This window comes from Stegodyphus dumicola, chromosome 7, assembly GCF_044657685.1.
Source record: "Stegodyphus dumicola isolate Sdum_Otavi_A_Nest chromosome 7, ASM4465768v1".
Classification (NCBI taxonomy): domain Eukaryota; kingdom Metazoa; phylum Arthropoda; class Arachnida; order Araneae; family Eresidae; genus Stegodyphus; species Stegodyphus dumicola.
Window position 1 is genome coordinate 94603656 of NC_140774.1, and position 23416 is coordinate 94627071.

General features: G+C 33.4%; 1 protein-coding gene across 1 annotated transcript; it reads right to left on the reverse strand.

Annotated features, from left to right (window-relative positions):
- Positions 1-16404: 16404 nt before the first annotated feature.
- On the reverse strand, positions 16405-21299 carry LOC118194928 (adult-specific rigid cuticular protein 15.7-like). The gene is made up of 3 exons (XM_035366141.2): positions 21244-21299; positions 18527-18628; positions 16405-16951 (listed from the first exon to the last, which is right to left on the reverse strand). Exons 1-3 carry the CDS (start codon positions 21253-21255, stop codon positions 16499-16501), a joined length of 567 nt encoding a protein of 188 aa, XP_035222032.1. The 5' UTR covers positions 21256-21299; the 3' UTR covers positions 16405-16498.
- Positions 21300-23416: the final 2117 nt, after the last annotated feature.

A 23416-nucleotide genomic window follows, 5' to 3' on the forward strand; every position in this document is an offset into this window, starting at 1 on the left:
AGTTGAAATTACTTGCTTATTGTTTTCTGATACGTCGGTTAAAGTCTGATTTCACGAATTTACAAATTATGCATATAAGAGACTTACGGTTTCGTGTTAGAGACTTTCTTCAGTCCAACAGAGGCATTAAAAATGAATTACTACTTCCTTGCAAAATGCTCACATACATCTAATATCCCTTCAGGAATTCTAATAGACTTAGTTAGATATATTTTACACTAATATCTATTTAAATGTTCTTTAAAATTAACATAAAGATTAGTAATAAGTTCTTTTTAATTTAGTTGCAACAAAAGCTACGGTAATTACAATCCTAATAGCTCAAAATTTGAGAATATTTCTTGTTAATTCTTCGTCCGTTGTCAATAAATTTTTCTGATGTGCAAGAAAGTGGAATTAAAATTTAATACATAGTAAGAAGATATATTAAATGAAACAATAATTAGACAGACTATTGGAATAAATTATTTATTTTTTTACCGAAGAATTACAATCAGGACGCATATTGACTAAATATGACTGAATATAAAAGATAATGTTAGGTTTAATATGTAGAACATTATTAATTTGGCTCCACATAGTAAACAACATGGAAGTACTCTTTGTGCCCGTACAGGCGATGGCCAGTATTTCGTTTACCAGAGTTTTATTTCTTTCGATGTGTAACGTAAGCATGAGCCAGTTTTCTTTAGGACGTTATTTATATATATATAGTTCTCGAATCTTAGCTGGACAGCTCTCAAGTATAATAATATTATCTAATGAGACGATTACATGTATTTGCAGTAATAAAATTTTATATCTTTCTAGACAGTTTACTAAGAACTTTAAAATAACACTGCAGTCTTATAACCCTAATTACTATCAGAAAATATTTTGCTCTTTTTTCTTTGTCCAGGTTCTTGTACTCTTCGCTGCCGTTGCAGCTACACAAGCTAGTGGCCTTATTGGAGCCGGATATGGATTGGGAGCTGGCTATGGATATGGAGCTGGCTATGGATACGGAGCTGGATATGGTGTAGCCGCTGCACCAGCCCTTGTTGGAACGGCTGTCGTTCCCGCAGTCTCCTCTTCCAAAACCGCCATCAACCACATCACCCCTGCCGGAATTGCTGCCGCTCCCGTCGCCTTGGCTGCTGCTCCATTGGGTCTTGCTGGACATGGAATAGCCGCCGCTCCTTTAGCTTATGGAAACGGACTGATCGGTAACGGTCTACTCGGTGCCGGTGTTGTAGGCCACGGAATCGCTGCTGCTCCCCTTGCTTATGGCAACGGACTTCTCGGTTTGGGAGCTGGAAAACTTGCCCTTGGAGGGGGACTTGCCAAGCAAATCTTGTAAATATCTTATACTGCGACTTCATTTGTAAATGTCCTGATTTAAATTATTAAACATGTTACAATAAATTACTTGTTCTAACTAAGTTTGGTTTCCTTCATTTGTTTAAAATTTTCATAATGGCATTTTAAAGTTAAAATTTAGCGTATAAAATCTGGTTTTATTTCGAAATTTGCTTTGAAGTAAAAATTGCTTCTAAATTTGATGTACAAATCTTTCTTCTTATTTTAACATTTCTTTTAAAAGAATTATCATCAGTTTAATGTTTATGATCGTATCAAGTTTCGAAGGTCATTTAATTTTTTAATGTAAACAAAGTTTGCTGTATTAGGCAATTTGACATCCAACCATAATCAACCGAAAGGAATAATCAGGTTTTTGCTTCATTTGGGAAACTATTAATATAAAGATTTGAGGTTCATATTTTTGATTCATGGATCAGTGATGATTTGTATGAATTTATCTAGTAGACGTTTATAATGTTGTTATTAAAAAGAAATAAAATCTTATCAACATTTATCAAATAATTAAGAAACGAAATCTAATTTTGATTTCAAAAGATAAATTTCAGCTTTTAATTTCGTCAGTTTTGATTTATAGAAAATGCTTTCAGTGCGGGACGGAAAAGAAAAAAAGGAATTCATCATGCTCGCAAACATTTGGAATTATAAAATGGCTAATAATTGTGTAAATGAAAACATACGTGTTTAGATTTTATTTAAATTTAAAAGTATCAAAATGTATATACATGTAATTTGGTATAATAGTTTAGAGCTTTCTCGTTATTATTTGAATAGTGAGAACTGAATTAAACATGGATTAAAAGATTAAATGGCTTTTGTATCGAAAATGAAGGATTTCTCAACGAAAATTTAAATATTGTTGCAAGAAAAGGAAGATTATGGCCATGTGTATTTAATAAGCAGAATTCGAGAGTTATTGTTGAGCTTTTCTGCTGGCAAAGACCAACAAATAAAATGCAAATATGCTAAATACAGTAAGTAGTACAAAGAAACTAAAATGGTATATGTGCATCAAAATATAAATCAAAATCAATCCACATGCATTTTCCCTCCATTTGCTCGCTTAACATGTATGTGAAATATGAAATACTTTATAACCACATGTAAACTGAAATATCAGAGAGAAAGTAAACAAAAGCCTTGGTGTATTTGCATCTACGTAAGTCACATTTTTATTACTTTTTCCCTTACTTGAAGATTTTGTCAAAAATTTTACTTTAATAATTTAACCTAAAACTTGCTTTTATAAAAGAAAAGGAATCTACCACATGAATAAACTCCAAAAACCTCATTCAACCTGTAGTATTGTTTGGCTCCAACTTGTCAGCAACAGTGGTAGTGACTGCTATGAACTGTAAATTTACACAAACACGTAAGAAGGGTTTAAAGCCCTTTTTATTCCACTTTATAAATAACAGCTGCGTTCACTTGACGCTCAGAAACTACGCCGACCCGGCGGTTTAACAAAAACGGAAATGTGAAACTAAAAATTAATGACAGGATGAATAAACAACTAGATCACTACCTACGAGGCTCTGAAATCGTAACTAACCTAACAGCGTTCTAAAATACAGCTGAGATTCAGCGAGCTTACTGGTTAAGCAGTTGAAAGATTTAGCGAACTGCCGAAATAGGCACACAGGCCGAAACGCGCGATTCTTAAATTTCTACCTAGCAACATTCACGTTAGCGATTCAAGAAGCACACTTACAAAATCGTTTCCCTTCTATTTAAACTCAACTTACTTCTGCTAAAATTTCAATATACTGCGCGTTCTTCTACAATTTACATACTCTGGCATTGGCAATTCTAGGGGAAAGTAAAGGCTTGACAGGAAAGATAGCTTAAAATAAATGTTAGTTAAAATAAATATAAACCCTACAAACCAATGGCATGATAAGATTTAATATCATAATTTATTTTAAACATTTCCGTTAGGAATATGTTCTGTGAGGGATTTACGGCGATATGTTTTCAAACAATATATATGATCATTTCTTTCTCTCCTTTTATTTTTTAAATTTCAGCTATAGAATTTTAAACATTGATTATTTGAACATTTAAAAATATTTGGAAGAGGATCGGGCCAACAAGCAGCCCAGCGATAAAGTCGAAGATCACCGGAGTCTGACTTGGGTTCAGTTCCAGGCGGACGGTCTGGTCACAGGGAATTTTCGTGGCTTTCTCCATGTGCAACATAGATACGAGCCAATTAACTCTTAGAAAGTTCTCCACAAATTACTCCCTCCCCTCACGCATATAGCCATCGCGTGTTTTGTCATAATCAAATTAACCCAACTAAACTATGTTAGCGGACAGCACATAAGACTTTGGCGACATTTGAAGCTTAAATTATATTAATTCCTATTAGTAAAATTACAGGCAATATAATTTGGAACAGCATTTATGATAATTTTCTTTTTTAAATTTTAACGATATGATTAAAAATGTTAAGCATTTGTAAGATAATACGTTTTAAAATATTTGCACGGGGATATTGCATAAGCCTTTGACTATATTTAAAGGTTAAGTTAGGCTAATTGATTAAGGAAATTGGTTTCTGTTGCCATCCCATAGTATGAAAAACATGAAAATTCCGATACAGCCAGGCTCTTCGCTAGCCTGTGAACACAGTTCGAATTATCAGTGTTCTACAATTTTATTCTTTCTGCTGCTGATGAGCGCCGAAAGTGAAATTTGCAAGTTATAGATTAAACAAAAAATTTGCGAATTCGAATTTTGGCGGCTAAGCGTGGTGGCTGCCGCTTTCACGATGGAGTATCAAAATATTAAACATTTGTGGAATTACTAAGTCGGCTTAAAACGTCCTTGCCGTTCTTTATAAGGTTGGCAACACCGTGAAGCCTTTCTCTTTAGTCTCGAGTTAATCTCTCTAGTTCAAAGTTTGAGAACAGAAGATTTTATGTTGTTAACTGCAAGTTTCGGTCATTTTCAAAGCTATTCAATATAAATGTCAAGTACAGAAAAATAAATACTTTCGACATTCGTTTGATCGAGGATTTAGTGCTGCAGAAGTCACTAGAAGAATTTATGGTGTGGGAATTGGCAGAAAATTGTGAAACTGGCAAACATTATGGAATGCGATATCATAACCAATGTGCACCATCTGCATTCATTGGATAAGGAAAGGCAGGAGAGGCATTGAACCCCTATCTGAACACGGTAGGTGGACATTAATAAAGATGGTGATTACATCACTGAGTGAATGAGTGAGTGATTATTATGATGTAGCATATCAATGTCTTGTTACTGTGTATTATTTCGCAGTGTATTGTAGTGTATTTTATAACAATGAAATCATAGCATGACAAAAATGGCACGGATTTATGCAATATGTATTTCAAAGTATTAAATATTAATTAGATGTTATAATTTAAAGCATTAAAAGTATTCAGTCTAGAAGCAAAAAGTATAGCGAATGACTACTTGATGTTTATTTGCGATGTAATGTTATTAATATCTATAAATCCGATGAGTTTTTTTTCCTTTTTAGCCTATTTTCGGGCTATTCTTTTTTTTTTTCCTTTCAAAAAACATTTACCGTATATACCCGCGTATAAGTCGATACCGAGCAAAGTCAACCCCCCCAGTTCGTCATAAAAAATTCGTAGAAAACAAGAAATCCGCATATAAGTCGACCCCCCCCCCACACACTTCCAAAATCAATCGAGAAACTTCGAAAAAAAATTTTAAGTGCTACATTTATTCAAAATCATCTGAGAAAAAAAAGTAAATATACGATAAAAAATACCTTGGTAAATAAACAAAATCAAAATACTTGAACGTCAGATTCATGGTCAGATTCGGCAAACATTTCATAGAACTCTTCTGTCGTTATTGGCTCGTCATTATACATATTTTCAGTCTCGAACTCTGTGTTGTTACAATCACTACTAGAGCCTTCGTCGTCATTTTCACTTTCAAAAACAGTATCATCTTCCGTGCCGTGTAGTTCGTTGCTAATAGAACATTTTTTAAATGATTTTATAATATTTTCAGAGGGTATTTAGTTCCAAGCATCTTTAACCCACTGAGAAATTAATGTAATATCGGGCTTTTTAATGCTGTCTCCCTTTGTAAATGTTGGTCGAACGGAACTAATCCACTCTGCCCAATATTTTCTAACATTTAATTTGAAGGGCTTATTGAGGCAGACATCTAGGGGTTGAATGACGGATGTCAATCCTCCCGGAATTACGGCCACGAAAAGAATCGTATACTAAAAGAGAAGGTTTTTTGAAAGCTGCTCCCGGTCTTTTATCCCACACATTTTTAAGCCAATCGATTGTTCCGTCAGCATCCATCCATCCCTTTTCATGGGCGTGAACCAGCACACCTGATGGAAACACAACGTTTTTCGGTAAAGTTTTTCTTTTAAAAATGATCACCGGACGAAGCTTACTGCCGTACTTCAAGTAAGTGACTTATTTGACAAGTCGTCCAACTTGAGTGCGGGAAGAAAACACCTGCATTATATAAAGAAATTTTTGAACTTCCGATTCTTTTAATTTTTTATGGCCCCGCGTATAAGTCGATCCCCCCCCACTTTGAAGTCTTTTTTTTGTCCAAAATATCTCGACTTATACGCGGGTATATACGGTATAAAGTTCTTCATGTCACCACTTTTTATAGCACTTATAAAGTTTTTCAGTTATTAGCTCTTTTTATACTTTTCTGTCATTAATTATTTAAAGGTTGATATTTTTCTAAATTAACCTTAATGCGTTTTTGATCTTCAGGCTGGAACATTGACATTTAATACTTTCAAACGCCCATTTCTTTGAAATTCCTGCTTGAACTGCTTCAGCTCAAAAGGCCTGATAAGTTAATCAAGGAATCCTTAACTTCATTTCTTTCGATATCTATCCTCTAGGGGCCCCATGGGCACTTTCCATTCCATTTATGTTTGATTTTTCGAAACACCAGTTTTCGCTGTGTCATAGTAGTCAGCTTCTATGAACTTAAGTTCATCAATAGGATTGAAACAATAATCTACATTTTTCAGGGACAGCTCCAAGCATAGGGGAACTAAATAGCCATTTAGGACTTCTATTTTCAGAGATTTGTTTGGATTATTGTGTTGGGTGTAAGAGGGAATATATTTTTGATAAACAGATTTGAATTGATAAACAAATTTATTTAATTTTTATTAATCCAGATGTTTTTAACATTAGCCAAGTATAACCGCAATGACTTCAACCGAGGTACAATTTGATAAAAACTGTATAGTATTTTTAAATATAGTAGATATATAAACATAATAAGAATATAATTTATAGCTATTCATTCTTAATATCTCCTTAGATTTTACATACGACCAAATACGGCGACCAATTTTTAAAAGTCTTAAATACGGCGTATAAATGATCAGTGGTTTCGTGATCGGCATAGAAAATAAAACTTTGACCTAACTAGAATTAAAAGTAAATTTGTCTTCAAAAATTACAAAATCATTTCTACACTCAAAAAGAAGGTGATGAGAATTTATGTAGGCTTTCATGTGTAGGTTTTTCAAAAATAACTCTAACCATCATGGTTTTTTCAGTTCACATTCCTAGTTTTGTGTGTGTGTGTGTGTGTGTGATTATGGCAAAGCCTCGAGGGCTATCTGCCTAAGAGGAGGGATGCCTTCGTGGAGGACTTTCTAAGGGAAATTGGCTCGTATACACGTTACACATGGGGAAAACCACGAAAACGCCCATGCAGCCAGCCCGTTCGCGGGATTCGAACCTCGGACCGAACTACCAGTGTTCAGCAACTTTACCTCTCGGCCGCTGGTGGGCCTCCTAGTTTTGAAAGTAGCAGGTGAGTTCATTACACTATTTGGCGGCTTTCCTAATAACAGACACATCAAATTCATCAATCCCCGTTATCTGAAGGCACGGAATGCTCTCAGAAAACAATACCTGAATAAGACGACGTAAACTGGAACATTACATACTATTCTCACTCATCTGGTGACAATTAATCACGAAAACTGAAACTCTAGATAGAATCCACGAATTAGATTCTGGGAAGGCACCAAGGAAACATTTCTGATTATAATGCCATGAAAATGACATTTCACACTAGTTGACCTCATTTTGATCCAGTTAGAAACTGGATCTCTAGATCATCCGAAAATGAAAAACCACGAATCAACTCAGAATGCAATCTCTTTTTAAATATCGATAAGCGTTGACAACCATCACAGTCACAGTTTAACTCATGTGTTAATTGTTAGTTAAACAGTTCATACACAACCATGCTTCACTTGATTGTCACCATGACTTCTGACACAACCATACTTCATTTTAAAAGGTATTTCTCCCTCCCTCTTAGCGAGCCTCCGTGGTGTAGTGGTCTGCACGTTCAAAGCATAATAGAGAGAAATGCGGTTCGATTCCCGACGAAGGCGTTGACAATTTTTCATCTCTCTGGCTTCCGAAAAATACCTAATGTCTCTACAACTTGATTATTGTTAAAAAATAAGACTGAAATTTAAAAATATTGCAAATGATCGTTTGCATTCTATGTATGCAAAATAATATTACATGCCTCGTACAAATGTCGCTAATTTTATGTAAAATAAAGAAAAATGTGCCATAAAGAATTTTCATATATCAGAATGCTTAAGAAAACGGCTACGACTTTATTTACGTAGAAGTTGCTTTGGTATAAACATATTTATAAACAAGAAATTTTTATACCAGGCGTAATTATCCAAAAAAAAAAAAAAGAATAAAATATTAAGGGATTTTCAAAGAGACAAAAAGCAAGTCGTACAGTGACATCGATTATTAAGCATTAATTCATGACATGGTCTAACGTGATGTATAATGTAATAAGTCTGCTTCTGGAGGAAGTGTATTTGAGAGAAAATGCTCTGGAAGAAAAATTACAAAGTTGCAAAGAAAGTGTCATTTTTTAATTATGATGAAATGGGAATAACTCATTATTTTGCTAATAAAAAATGGCTTTTAAAGGAGAAATTTGTTACGATGAAACAAAAGAAAACAGCGAATTTTTTAAATACATTTTTTGAAATCGCCGCGCTCGGCAAAGAAAAAAATCTAAATAGCATCTTGTAGGATTTTTCTTAATTTGTATAACAAATTTATTTTAAGTTTTCCTGTTCTCAACTTCTCAAACTTCCTCTCACATTCTCTCGCCAGGATGTAAACTTTAAGTTAAGTGAAGTGCTATTTAAACGTGTGATTATCTCTTTATTCAGAGCGTGTTTCACTAGCCTAGCGCAAGTTTCGTTCTTATTTCGCAGTCACTCGAGTTAGCCTTTTGACCTTATCAGTTTAGTATCACGCCGGTTAGATCTCTGTGATTTCATGTCTTAGGAGTAATTTTGAAGTGCGTTCTTGCACTCGTTTTATTCTCAGATTTGATTTTGTATTCTAGTCTACGTTTTAGTTATCGCCGCAAGTAGACGGTGTTTTTGTAACGCCCGAAGTCCATGCTGTCTGTTACTTTAGTTTGAGTTAATAAAGGGTTATTTTGCAGCCTTCTTCTGTGCTGGTATTTATTTCACGCCTGTGCGAGAATTCGCCAGGTTCATTGTAGGATCTAAGTCAGTGTATGTGGAAAAATAGAGAGAGATCTTATTTTATTCGTTAGTCAAATTTTCGAGGAGCTATGTGCAGGGCTTGGCATCCGCCATCTGTAGATGGTCCTGTGCAGACCGCAGTCAAATATTGCCGAGCGCGTAAACAGAAACATAGTTAAAATCATTCGGAGCTATGTAAAAACGTATCACCGACGCTGGGATGACTGTATAGATCAATTGGCGTATGCCCTCAGAGCGGCCAAGCATGATACCACGGGAAAGACCCCTGTGAACTCTTTCTGGGGAGGAAGATAATTACCCATTTAGATCAATTACTTTTTGTCCAGAAAAAGGAGGAAGAATTTAAACAAAAAGATATACAGAAGTTAATTAATGATGCTATCAAAAATTCAGATGCAGCGAGAAGAAAACAATCGTTGTATTTATAATAAGAAAAGAAGAGATTTTAGTTTTAAACCTGGGGATAAAGTACTGAAAAGAGAACATGCACTGTCTTGTGCCGCACTCGAAAAAGCGTCAAAATGTTTCCCAAGATTTGAAGGTTCCTACATAAATGAACGCATTTGTGGATCAGTTTTATATTTAAAAGGAAGTAAAGAGAACAAGATCACTGCCAATGTTGATCACGTGAAAAAATACCATGATCGTAATGACATTCCTATTTTTAAAGATCTTTTGCAGGAGAATTCAAATTTTGAGGGGCCCTCAACAGCACAAATGTTTCTCCCAGGAACCAAAAGGAATGAGAGCAAAGTCTTGGAGCTGGATGGAAAGAAGCGGCTACTTCAAGAACCTAGATGTATGAACAAACGCAAAATAGAAAAGCCCCATAAGAGAAATAAGGTCCTGAGAAAGGAAGGGGAGAGAAGACCCCGCACAAGATCGACAAGCAGGCAAATGGAGAGGAGACAGCATTTGAGACATCAGAACTTACGACGCCAGCCACTAAGGAAGCAAGTCAACAATAAGTTAGCAACTAAAGTTCCACAGAAGAAACGTCCATTAGACGAGAAGCCGTTGAACAGAAGAAAATACTTAAGAAACGGAGGAAAGCCTACGAAGGTCCAGCGAAAACTTCCACGGCCAGTTCAAGGAGGGCCCTCGGCCACAACCGGAAAGCGTCCAGCGCAAGCACAAGTAGAACATATCCGAAAGAAAGCAGCCTGGGAAAGAGGTATCAAAAGAAAACAACCGCCAACGGAGAGCAACGGGAACGGCCAGCCCCGGCAGCGGATCCGAGTGAGACGCCTCAGGCAAGTTCTATCGTGGGAGGATTTCGTCCAAAAGAGAATGACAGAGTACGCCAAACAAAAGATAAGTCAAAATATTTTATTTAAATTTATTTTAAAATCCAGTACGAAGTTGGTTGAAAATATTTATATCAGTTTTGCCTCGGAAAGAGGAGAAGATTTGTTTAATTTAGGGAAAAAAATTACAATTTTGTATTTAGCAAGAAGCTTACAATTTTGTATTTAGAAGGAGTTTACAATATTGTATTTAGCAAAAAGCTTACAATTTTTTTTGCATTATTGTTATTATGCAAGTAATTTAAAATTTGTTCTATTAAGCAAGTAGCTTTAAATGTTTATGAAAAGTAAGAAAGTTTAGCAAATAATCTTCGCCATGTTAGAATGAAATGTTAACTTTTGTCGTAGAGACTGTGGTAGAAAAATGTTTGTATGGTATCAAGAAAACGAACTTCGTCACTTAAAGTGTTAGAATTTCGTGCATGTTGTTAATCTATGCTTATTTTTCTGCGGAGTAAAGTAAGCTAATTGATTATGCAAAAATGTTTGAATTCTGAATTACTTAAAGTATTTTGTATGCTTGAAATTGTATTTCTAATGAAAGAGTAGTCTATGTTACTGATGATAAGTACTAAAAAGAAGTTAAGATAATTTGAGAATGAAATTTAAAAGGTTAGGCTCTCCAGACAACACTAAGTTAATTTTCAGTTGCGTTAGCACCTCAGGCTGAGATTTTTTTATTGTAAGGTGTCTGTCGAGGTCCAGTTGGTTTAATTCTGACAAGTAAATGAGGGGTAGACGGTAAGTGCTGTACTCATTTTACACAAAGCACGCTCGCATTTTACGGTACACAATACTGGAGAGCAAGGGGGAGTTTCAATGTTATTTAGAAAGATTGAATTGAGTAAATGTAGAAGAGGTTGAACTGTTAAAATATATGTATATTAAAAGTGTGGCAGATGTAAGATGTATGTAAGCGCGTACTAAACTTTTTTCCTTCCAGGATCAGAACAAGTATTACTAAACAAAGAAGATTTTGTAATTATGTGCCACATTGTGAGAATAGTAACTGCTCACACCACGCAGTTTGCCAGCATCACAAATTTTAATGGTAATCGCGAAACTGCACGTGTGTATATAAGCACCGGTCAGACTGTTTCTTCCCTTCTGCGCCCGTGACCTTCCTGCAGTCGCTTGGCAATTAGCGACGCCCCACGTTGTGCGGTTTTGTGTTCCTGCATGTCGCGCTAACGGAGTTTCATCGTTCCTGATATTTTCACATGGAGTGTCGTCGTATTTTTGCATAAAAAGAAGAAGAACTAAAGGTTGCGATTTATTTAGATGAAAATGCTCAGTGTTAAAATCCATCTGCCACTATACCTTTCTAAAACATCTCAAGCAGATTACTTATAGGTGTTCGACTCCGGAATGTACATTACCAGCGATGTGTGACCACGTGATTATTTTTAGTATGTTAAAGAATGTGAATGGGAAAAAGAAAAGATCTTGCACATGTATTAAAATATTATGGGCACTGCACGAAATTCATATGAGAAAATTGTGACTGCATATATGTTCGATGAGACCGGATTGTAATTTATCTCCGAATAGTCACGTTTCGGCATTAACCTAGTATTCCGTTTTAATTTATCACGTTTTGTGTTCTAAGTTATGATATTTTATATGTGTGTGATAAATGTTCCATATTTAATTCAGAAAATGTGTTTGATAAAATAAAGGTGAGATTAGAAAAAGAAATTTGTCTCCACAAGTCTCATACATGTGGGTTATTGGGCAAGTCAAATATGTAATAATTCTTGTCACTAGGGTTTAATTTGCAATGTACTAACACTAAGAATTCAAGCCAGTAAATATTGGGCACATGCAAATTTAATTAAGGATTTCTATATAGATATTTGGTTAGATTGTTACATTACAACACCTCCTAGTAGTGCACACCACTACACACATTTCTCCATCTGTAAAAACCTTTAAATTTAGTTAAGCTATAGATTAAGTTTGTAAAGGTGAACTCACGTGTAGATTTAGAATTTAGCTATCTTTTCCAGGCTTTTAAAGCCTTGTTATGCGATATTTAAATTCTGGAGAGGGAAATGGTAGGGTTTTTCTTAATTTACATAACAAATTTATTTTAAGTGTTCCTGTTCTTAACTTCTCGAACTTCCCCTCACATTCTCTCGCAAAGATGTAAATTTTAAGTTAAGTGAAGTGCTATTTAAACGTGTGATTATCTCAGTTTATTCAGAGCGTGTTTCGCTAGCCTAGCGCACGTTTTGTTGTTATTTCGCGGTCACTCGAGTTAGCCTTTTGACTTTATCAGTTTAGTATCACGCCGGAGAGATCTCTATGATTCCATGTCTTAGGAGTAATTTTGAAGTGCGTTCTTGCACTCGTTTTATTTTTCAGATTTGATTTTGTATTCTAGTCTACGTTTTAGTTATCGCCGCAAGTGAACGGTGGTTTTTTAAAGCACGAAGTCCGTGCTGTCTGTTATTTTAGTTTGAGTTAATAACGGGTTATTTTGCAGCCTTCTTCTGTGCTGGTATTTTAGTTTGAGTTAATAACGGGTTATTTTGCAGCCTTCTTCTGTGCTGGTATTTATTTCACGCCTGTGCGAGAATTCGCCAGGTTCGTTGTAGGATCGAAGTCAGTGCATGTGGATAAATAGAGACAGATCTTACATCTTATATGAAAGGTCAAGAAAACTTATCGGATATGAAACTAGTACTATAACTTGTAGAATATGAAAGTAATTCAAAAGAATGAATGATGAAAGAAATTTTTCAGAATTGACTAACAAAATTTTAAAAAATAATAATAAAAGAAAAGCAAAAATTTGAAAGTTTTCAGATTTTATATGACACCCAAAGGGGTGTTTCTTTCCTTTACACATACATACATGTCTCCAGAGCATTTGGGGTAAAGCCCCGTTGAGTTATAGATATTTAAAAACAGCATATCTTTAGATCAATTTCGCAATAACAACCTTGTATTTAGCGTACATATATTAAAACACTCAATCGATGGCAGCTAAAGGTCCCTCCTCATCAGGAGAACGAAATTACTAGAAAGGGGAAAAAAGAAGAAAAATAAAGCATTGGCAAAGGAGTCTCAGAAACACGTGATCATTATCAGTACTGCACGTGGTGGTAACTGGATTTGGATCAGAGTTACACTGGCCGCCTTCTTTTACTGATCCAGGCTATCTGATCAAACATATAACACATAGACTAAAACGCAAAAAAATCAGCGAAGTCAAAAAATAGGGAGCGAGGGGCAACTGCACCTTCACGCACTAAGTCTGAACCTCGAATAAAGGGAAAGCATGGCATGAATTGAAGTGTGTTTTGCCCACGTGTTTCTGAGACTCCTTTGCCACTGCTTTATTTTTCTTCTTTTTTCCCCTTTCTAGTAACTTCGTTCTCCTCATGAGGAGGGACCCTTAGCTGCCCTTGACATCGACATCGATATGTACGCTAAATACAAGGTTGTTATTGCGATTTTCATTGTCACATTGGCGTGTTTCTCTTCTATTCATATCTTTAGATTTTCCGATAGACTCGCGCTAGAGGTAAACATATATTTTATTCGGTAAATTCAAAATTCGGACTTCCAGATGCCAATAATCGGGTGTAGGACTACGTTATTCAAAATTTGATGGCTCTGGTATCGTTGTTTTTTCACAATGCGAAAAAGATTCATGCAGATGCTTCGTTATTTAATTTTAAATATAACACAAGGCGATAATATTTGGGGCACTGAAAAGTGATACAGCCGTTTATAGTGATTCGACGCACAAATCCTGTTTCGAGACTAACAGCTCTTCTGGGCTAATAAAAATAAATTAAATGGTTTTTGATAACTTCACTTCTCATTCTCATACAGAAAGTATTTTGGTTTTAAGTCTCCCAGTATAATATTTGTACTAATCCTATTAGACATTATTTAAAATTTTAAGCATTTCCACTGTAAGAAACTGATTCTAAAGTTTATTAAAAACGGGATTGATAAAGATAATGTTAAAATGATGGCGCTCAATATATTTGCATGAGATTTTGTAACAAAACACCTATAAGGAATTTTTTCTTACCACCGGTATTGACCTTACTTTCGACATCGAAATCACAGTAATTAATTTAGAAAAGTGAATATCCATATTAAATAATATTCAACAGTTGATAATGATTTTGATTCTGCAGGAATAATGTGCGAAGCATAGCACAGTCTTCCTCAGGGGTAAGCTTTGTTGAAGAAGAAGAAACCTCATAAGAAACTTGATATTCCGACGTATGAAAAAGCTTAGAAGCCAGGGATACAATTCACCGAGTTTTCACAATTCGCTATAGCGCAGAAACAGATTCAAGCACTTGAAAAGCTTTAAAGACAATTTATATTCAATGAAAATCTCCAAAAAATGACGATTACAATCTTTTTTAAATGTACTTAACACCAATCTTAAAGCATGCACAAGCATTTTTGAAAATCCCACTCTTAATTAACTACTTATATCTTATAAGCAATAAAGGAATTTAAAGGCTTTATAAACTTTTCTAAAAAGTTTACGTATACCTCTATAACTTGACATTTGCATAACTCGGTATAGATTTCTTATCCCATAATGTGTCAACTTGCTGATTTCTCGCTATGTGCTGGTAATAAATATTACTAAGGTATTATTCAATGGTAAGTATTATATTTTCGGGCACTTTAAATACTGAAGTTTGTCCTGAGATTCCTTGCGAAACATTCTTTGCGGCAAATGATGAAAGGCAACCATCCTAATGGCTGGGCGTTTGTAGAAACTGCTTTATGATTTTCCGTGAGAGTTGCTAAAGCAATGTAACTCTTACGTAACTACATGGAGTGAGTGACTTTTATCCTGGTACATCATAAATAAGAGGATAATTATAAAAATGGTCAGTATTTTCGTGAATACAAATATGAGTAAACACTGGTACTTGCCAACACTTCAGGCGACTACCTCTTCTACACTTCCACATGATTTTGGTACTTTGAAAACGTTACCCGTCTTAGAAAACACTAATTTATAATGTTAGAGGAAATTAAATGGAAATCTCTAAAATATCATTAAATTTCACTTTTGTAGGCAATCAGTTTCGTATTTTAAGCGTACTCTGCAAAGTTTATTTTAATTAACACTTTTATGCTTACGTTAAAATCTGTCCTATACTTCTACCGTGTCGTCTACAAAGACAGACTATGACAGGAGTTTTAAAGAAGGATAAAACTAAGTTTAAAAGAGAAAAAAAGGGCAGCTTCAGCCGTCCGTAAATAAATAATTCTTCTTGTGTTCGACGTGAACGGAGCCGCCCAGCGGCTCCTTTCACCGCCAGTTCCGCAGCCAGTGTTCAACGGTAAAGTCGCTGAACACTAGCTGTTTGGTCCGGAGTTCGAATCCCGGCGAATGAGCTGACTGCATAAGAGTTTTCTTAATTTTCCCATGAGTAGCGTGTATAGGAGCCATTTTTCCTTAGAACATCCTCCACGAAGGCATTCCTCCCTCCTATTCGTCTTGAGTGGTTTGTCATAATCATATAAACCAAACCAAAACGACATGAAAGGTATTTCAATAAGTTGGTGAGTTTCCTTTCTGCTTTGAATATTAAGTGGTAGTCGTAAAGTTAATAAAGCCAGTTGTTAAGATGTAATTAATTTGTAAGTATCGTTATCAGAGCAAATTTTAAATAAATCAATATTATTTGTCATTTTCACACAGGAGGATGTCGATTTCTATTAGTTAGTTTTGTTTTGTACTTCAAGCTCAAGGCACAATAAGTTTTTAGTTGTATTAAATGGTGTTCCTTTCATTTACTGTTCTGATGTTGTTAGACCGGATGCAGTCCTCTGGCAGTTCTACCATTTTAAAACAGTGTTTCAGTTTAATCCAAACTCAGTTTAATCTTATATTTTTAGCAAACATACTTTAGATTTAACAAATATATAATTATTAAACGTGTCTAAAGAATGCTTAGAAGGTGGATTTAATATAGATGAAAATTTCGTGAATGAGAACATTTAGTTATACCTACTAAAATACATGAGTTGCAAATTTACAGAAGAGTGAAGTCTAAGGGAGAAGAAATTCTTTTTTGTTATCAGACTGTGTGATATATTTTTCATAAACTGAAATTACAAAATATTTATGAAATTCTATTCTAGAAAATGAGTATTTCTCCATTTGCCAGAAATAAAATTATTTATTTACCACAGCATAATAAGGATTTGCAATAACAATAAATTAAAATTTGTGGGATACGGCGAATTTATGTTTTTAATGGATCAGAGCCTTGCCAATACCAGCTCCATATCCATATCCCATACCATAACCATAGCCCAAAGCATTTCCGTGTCCGACGATACCTCCATATGCAATAGGAGCAGCAGCAGCTACAACAGGAGCAGCAGCTACAACTGGAGCGGCAACAGCATGTCCATAGACTGCAGTGGCAACTGGAGCAATATGATCGACAGATGGTCCAGCGTAAGGGCTAGCGATGAGGGCTGCAGCAGGGGTGCTGGCAGCGGTTCCTGGCTCGTTGGTCTTCACGGCGGCACGGAATCCGAGTTTATCAGCTACATAGTCTACTCGTCTGGCTCTGCCATCGATATCGTGGATGGTGTAGGTTCCCTTCTTGTTGCCATAACCATCACCTACTTCAGATCGGGAGTTGGAAGCTCCGAGTTTGTCAACGATGTCATAATTGAAAGCATAGTTTCCATAAGCCTAAAATAAATGTAATTATTTATTAAGTATATGAAAAACGCTTGAAAATATATTATGAGAAAGCTATTAAAAATGTGATTACCCAAACCAGAAACGAATGAACGTAAAGCGGAATAAGTGAAATCTTATCTATCGATTCGATTCATGACTGAAATCTCTTTATACTTTTACATGATATATTATTAAAAACAAAAGTTACCTCAAAACAATCACATCCATTTAGAATTTTATATTCAGAGAATAAATTAATGTGAATAATTACGAAATATTGTGATATTTGTATACTGTTGCTGATACCAGATGTGGGGAAGTTAAAACAAATCTTAGTAGAGTAAAAGATAAAACCTGATATAATTTCTCTGAATGGACTTCTTCTTGAGATTTAAAGTAAAGTTTTATCAGAAAAGTTAAAAAATATACCATCATTTTAAAATTTAAAGTAAATAAATACAATGATCTTTATTTAAAAAGAAATTAAGATAATAATTAAACGTATTTAAATATCATTTTAAGCTTTTTATTTTTGAAGAAGGGATTATGAATATTCGCTTATTATAATACTGTAAATTATATTAATGCACGGAATCTTTGCTCCTATAATACTTGTATATTGTAAATTTCATAGTATGATGCATTAATTAAATGTCTGAGAATAAAAGTAAGTCTAAAAATAAAACTCTCATTAAAAGCCAAATGAAATGAGTTATTTAATGTAGACAAAGTACATGAAGACGAAATGTCTAAGTTCCGATCTAATAGATAAATTAATAATAATAAATCTTATTCCTCTTTTATCTTCACATTAGTCTCGGTAGAGGGCTTTCAGATTAAAATTTGAATAATGTATTTTTCTTCACAAGATTGTTTACTCACCGTGCCCATGTTAACAAATCTGTCATTCGAAAAAGTCAAAAATTTCAAAAGATGTCTTTTTTAAGAATAGTTTGATTTTTATTCAATATAAGCTTCATTTAAAATATGTTTCACTGAGGTTGAATGAGTTTGGACACAATTTATTACTGCAATGTTGTAGATATCGCTATAAAAATGAAAGTGGTTGGGTTTAAAGACCTATTCGCATTATCCATACGCTATAGAATATCATTTCTGTTGTAGGTTAAATTCCACCTCATAAAAGGAAAAAGGAATTATACATTTCAAAATTTACGCATTGAGAAGCTTCATATGTAGTTGTATGCTACATTACTTTACCATTTTTCACAATATTACCAACTGGTTTTTCAGTTATTATGACCGTATAATTACTTCTACTACGAATTCTGAAAAATAAAATTTTTGTTTAACCATATATAACTAGTAAAAAATCCTTCGAAAATTAAATATTGTTTAAAACTGGCTGAATTATTGAATACTGATAAAAAATTTAAAAATTATTTAAAAATTTTAATACTTGTTTGTTTGCACAAATTAAAAGTAATAGTACAGTAGGTATACAGTTAAGTAAGCTCAGATTAAGTAACTACTCCACTATACTTTTAATTTGTACTTTATATTAGAATAAAAGGCTGGATCACGATTTTCCAATCTGTAGCAATTCATAGAAAAGAAACTTACATCTTGTGTTCTAGAACTGGCACTGACACCAGTACTGACAAGGGGTGCCTTCAGAAGAACACTGGCATGAGAAGCTGCAAGAGCAGCGCACAAGAAAACAACCTGCAAGAAAATTGTATTACTTTTAATTAAACATATAACTTTAGTTAACATAGGAAAATCAGTTTAATGAAAACTAAATTGAAATTAAAAATCTAATGAGGTAATTTTTATTAAGTGGGAAAAATTTAACGAAATACTTTGCACAGCTATAAAAATAAATTTACTTTAATGTCGAAATCGGTATAATGAAAAGGTTTACGACATAGGAATGCAAAATAACTTAAATTTTACGTTAGAACGCTTTAAACTCTAGTGTATTAAATTGTTCTGAATATGAAAATAATAAGTAAGTTATATTTGGAAACTCTCTTATTTAAAATGGATTAAAATAGTAGAAAGAAGATCAGTTATATAAATTCCAGATAGCGAAGGTGAGTAAAAGTATGTGTCTTTCAAATGCCAGTTGATTCTATTTAATCAATAGAAACGAGGAAAGCAACTTCTAATTGTGTAAATGGAGGACTGAATTACAATTGAATTTCTTTTGATCCGTTAGTGCTAATGTACTTTTGTGAAATACGTATCCAGTATAACTGTTTGTTTATGTTTCCGCATTTTACAGTTTTATGAAAGGTCAATTTGCAAAAGTCATTGTTTAAAGAATTCTCTGAAATATTAAAACCAATTAAATTACTACAAGAAAATTAGAACGCAAATAAAATTTAATAACGTAAACTTATATATGTCTGCTCAAACTCTTATAATTGTTTTAATGACACATATTAAAAATATGCTTTTGGAATTAGTTTCTTTGTTTTTATTTTGTCTTTTGTATTAGTGCTGCACTATTAGATTTTATGAAGCAATTCTCCGAATTTTTTGCTCATTTATTTATGTACAAGCTTAAAGGATTTAAACATTTTATTTGATATTTTTTATCAAAATTCTTTCGATACTTTGCTTGTATAATTAGTTAAATACCTCCTTTAAAAGTCGCATTTATTTCACAATACATAACGTTAGCCTCCTGGTTTCAGAAAATAAATAAATGAAAGAAAATTTCAGTTTCCATTCGAATATGATATTTTTATTCTAGAATTTAAAAAATGCATTTGGAATGAAATTATGAATTACATGAATACATAAATATGTAATTAAATTGTAAATACATGCTCATGCACGTAGTAATACATCTCATGTTAACATTTGTGTGTAAAATATTTTAGAAGAAATAAAGTATTTGCACCTATTAAAGGTTTAATAATATTAATCTGTCATGTGCATTATATCTAGATTGATATATAAATTCTTTTTTTATTCATATATCAGTCTTTCTTTTGCTACTGAAATTTTGAGGCAATATGAGAGGAAAGTGCTTGTTATGTTCGACATACAAATAAATATTGCCAAATAATGTCCTTTGGGTAATTAATATGCAAAGAATGCGCTGAAGTGGAGTTAAAAGATAAAACAATTACGAAATAAGAGTGAAAATGTTTTAAAATTTAATACGTAGTAGAATAAAACTGAGGGAATTTTAGGAAATTTTAGATAGTTTTGAAAAGCATCAGAGAAAACGAACAATGTTTTAAAAATTAACAATAAAATTTGATATTGATATTAAAAGGAAAGTTAATTTCTTGAGCAAAACAAATCTGATAAATATTAAGAAATTGAAATCAAATGTTTCAAAAAACATACTGTAAACTGTAAACATACTGTAAATTATATGTTATAAAATTTACATACTATGTTAAAAATACTGTAATTTGTATGTTAAAATTTATTTTAAAATATTTTTCATTCATTGAAAATGATTCCTCCGCAGCAACTGATTATTTCTTAGATTTTAAATTTACAGTTTTAAAACCAAATATGAATTATAATTACACACATATTAAAAATGAAAATAGGTAGAAAATCTTTCATTTACTGTCTGAAGGGGGAACATAATGCTGTGTATTTTTTAGAGAAGTCTAAAACTGTTCTGAACTCAGACTGAAGGAAACAAAAATTATTTACTTAAGCTTAGAAATAACCCAGTGAGTTTTAAAAGGCAAAGTATCTGTTAATTTACTCGAAGCTTTTCTTTTTATTCATAAGGCGCACCAGCGGCCGAGCGGTAAAGTCGCTGAACACTGGTAGTTCGGTCCGAGGTTCGAATCCCGCGAACGGGCTGGCTGCATGGGCGTTTTCGTGGTTTTCCCCATGTGTAACGTGTATATAAGCCAGTTTCCCTTAGAAAGTCCTCCACAAAAGGCATCCCTCCCCTTAGGCAGATAGCCCTAGTGTGCTTTGCCATAATTAAATACACACACACCTTTTTATTCATAAACTACTTTACTTTTTAATACCATTATAGGTTGCGATTGTTAGCTGCTGCTTTTCAATGTTAGTTTGATCTCAGTTAGCAATTTTATGCTTATTTTAAAAAATAACTCATTTTTGAATACCTTAGGTCGAGAACTGTTTATAAATATTTAAATGGAGTAATACAAATAATAAACGGGTGTTTATTATTTAGATGATATGAAAATCGCATTTTTGACAAATATAGGGCTGTAATACCGAAAAAATACGTATCGGGAAAAAGAACTCAAAATATGTTTAGGATAAGAAATAAGTTAAATTTCTTTAATATATATTAAGACATTTAAAGATAAATATTGTCTTACCTTTGCAATCATGATATAAGTTTGATTTCAGTTTCCAGAATGAAAATCATAAACTTCAAATAAGCTTTTATACTGTACACAAACTTTTTTTTTTTCAAGTTATTTAACGTCATTATTGATTCTGAACTGCAAAAACCGGAAAGAAAACTTTTCTCGAGATTTACGCTATGTATGACATTGACAATCCAGCGTCCTTGCGATTATTTAAACTTTAGGTTACTTGCGTACCATGTAGATAATATCACATAATTAATTTCTTTTCAAATGACATTGAGCCTTAGGATAGTGATTCATTCTAAACTTTTTTATACGTCTGATTAGTGTTTTCAATGCATTCACGAAATCTTTTATCTCAGTCTTTTGTCAGTTTGTTACACCTTTTACTCTGAAATGCAAAGGAATATTTGAATCTTTATTATGGAATAAAAAAATTAATCCATATTTTACAGTGATTAAAGTAGTAAGAACGGAAAATTATTTGAAAGTTAGCATTGCTTTGCTGCTTAAAATACAAAACAAATAACAGCAAAGCAAATATATATGAATGATTGCATTTAATCTGAAAAATTTTAATAAATTTTTCCGGTTTCTCGTTTAGGAGATTTTTGGAGTAAATAATATTAAAATAATATTTTTCGAATGAGAATTAATTGTCTTTAATGTTTTTTTTTTTTTTTTTTTTTTTTTTTTTTTGTTTCATTATTCACTAGAAAACGAAAAAGACATTCTTATAAAGTAATTTCAAAGAAATGGTTTTGAAATTTTCTTAAAAATTAAAAAAAAAAAAAACAGTTTAAGCATTAAATCGGGTATTTTCAGAGACGGCAAGTTTTACTATTTGTCAAAGACACCTAAAAGACTTAAAAAAATTTGAAACAACTTCTGAATAAGCTTCCAGGGCTGTAAAAGGGGACTTTCCTGATCGAGTAAACTCTCTTCAGGTAATGCAGTTAGCGAGGTACCAATTAAGAAATGGCGCGGTTAAGTGCAGAAATTTCTAATGGATCTTCAGACATTAGATATAAACGTCGCGAATTTAACAGGCTTAACGTTAAGCTATCAATATCATAAATTCGTTTTGCATTAAAAGTTATTCTTTTATAATTCGCTTGAGATGTAGCTTTATAGATTAGACCGCAGCCTCCCATAGTCCTCCAAAATGGGGACTGCTGGAGGATTAAATAGTTCCTTCCTACTTTCAGTTGAGCAGTATTTATTAACCAATTCATTTGCCTTCAAAGAATTTATTACTCTTTTTAATTCTTTGTAATAGATGTCTTTAATTCAGTTTGTAATAAATGTCAGTCAGGAGCTATTAACATTTTATATGAAGACAGAATGGGACCTCCTTAAAATGATGCTTACAAAAGAAGAGTATCGGTTGGTTGCACCTGCCTTTTTTGTAGTAGCGGTTCACGATTTTAAATTGAATTTATAGATACATGATATTCAATACTGTTACAGTGTACTGTTATTACTTATCTGTGAGATGTTTTAGTGAAATGCATTCGTTCATGATTCCACCTTTTTAATCTGTGTATAATATGTGATTTCACTGCTTAGACGGTACAGTGGTTAGGGAAGCCCACTGCGATACCGAAGAGCCGTGGTTCGAATCCCGGAGAAAGCACGGTTGTAAACTGTCTGTTTCATCATAGGTAATAACGGTGGCCGTCTGTTAGGTGCCTCCGTAATAAAATGATCAGCACAGGAGTGGCCAATGCTTAAAAAAAGGCAAGTGACAGCCATTCGATAAAAAACAATAAATAATGAGTGATTCCTAATTAAGCCAAGGAGCATTAGCTATTTTTCTGAGAACTTTGTTTTGCAAAATTTGAGAATTTGAAAATTTGAGAATTGCTTTGCAGAGATTTGTTCGCAGCATCTCCCCATATGGGAAAGGCGTAAAGTGAAGCTGGATGAATTATTGCTTTATATAATATAATTTTATTCTGAAGAGAAAAACTGCTATTTTTTTAAATAAGAATCCTTTAGTTAGTTATGGAATTATTTAACTTATTTCTGAGTTTCGCAAAATGATGTCTAAAAGAGAGTTCTTTTTTGTCAAGTATGATGCCTAAACATATGAGTCTGTTTTCAGTTATTTCTTCTTCAAATAGACAGTCTCCTTTAGAAAGTCCTCCACGAAGGCCTCCCTTCGTGGCTTTGCCAT

Bases quoted from the DNA above. Each gene is read 5' to 3' on its own strand.
- LOC118194928 (XM_035366141.2), bottom strand. The intron at 16,952-18,526 runs GTAAGTTTCTTT...CATTTATTTTAG, and splicing joins CCAGTTCTAGAACACAAGAT to GCTTATGGAAACTATGCTTT.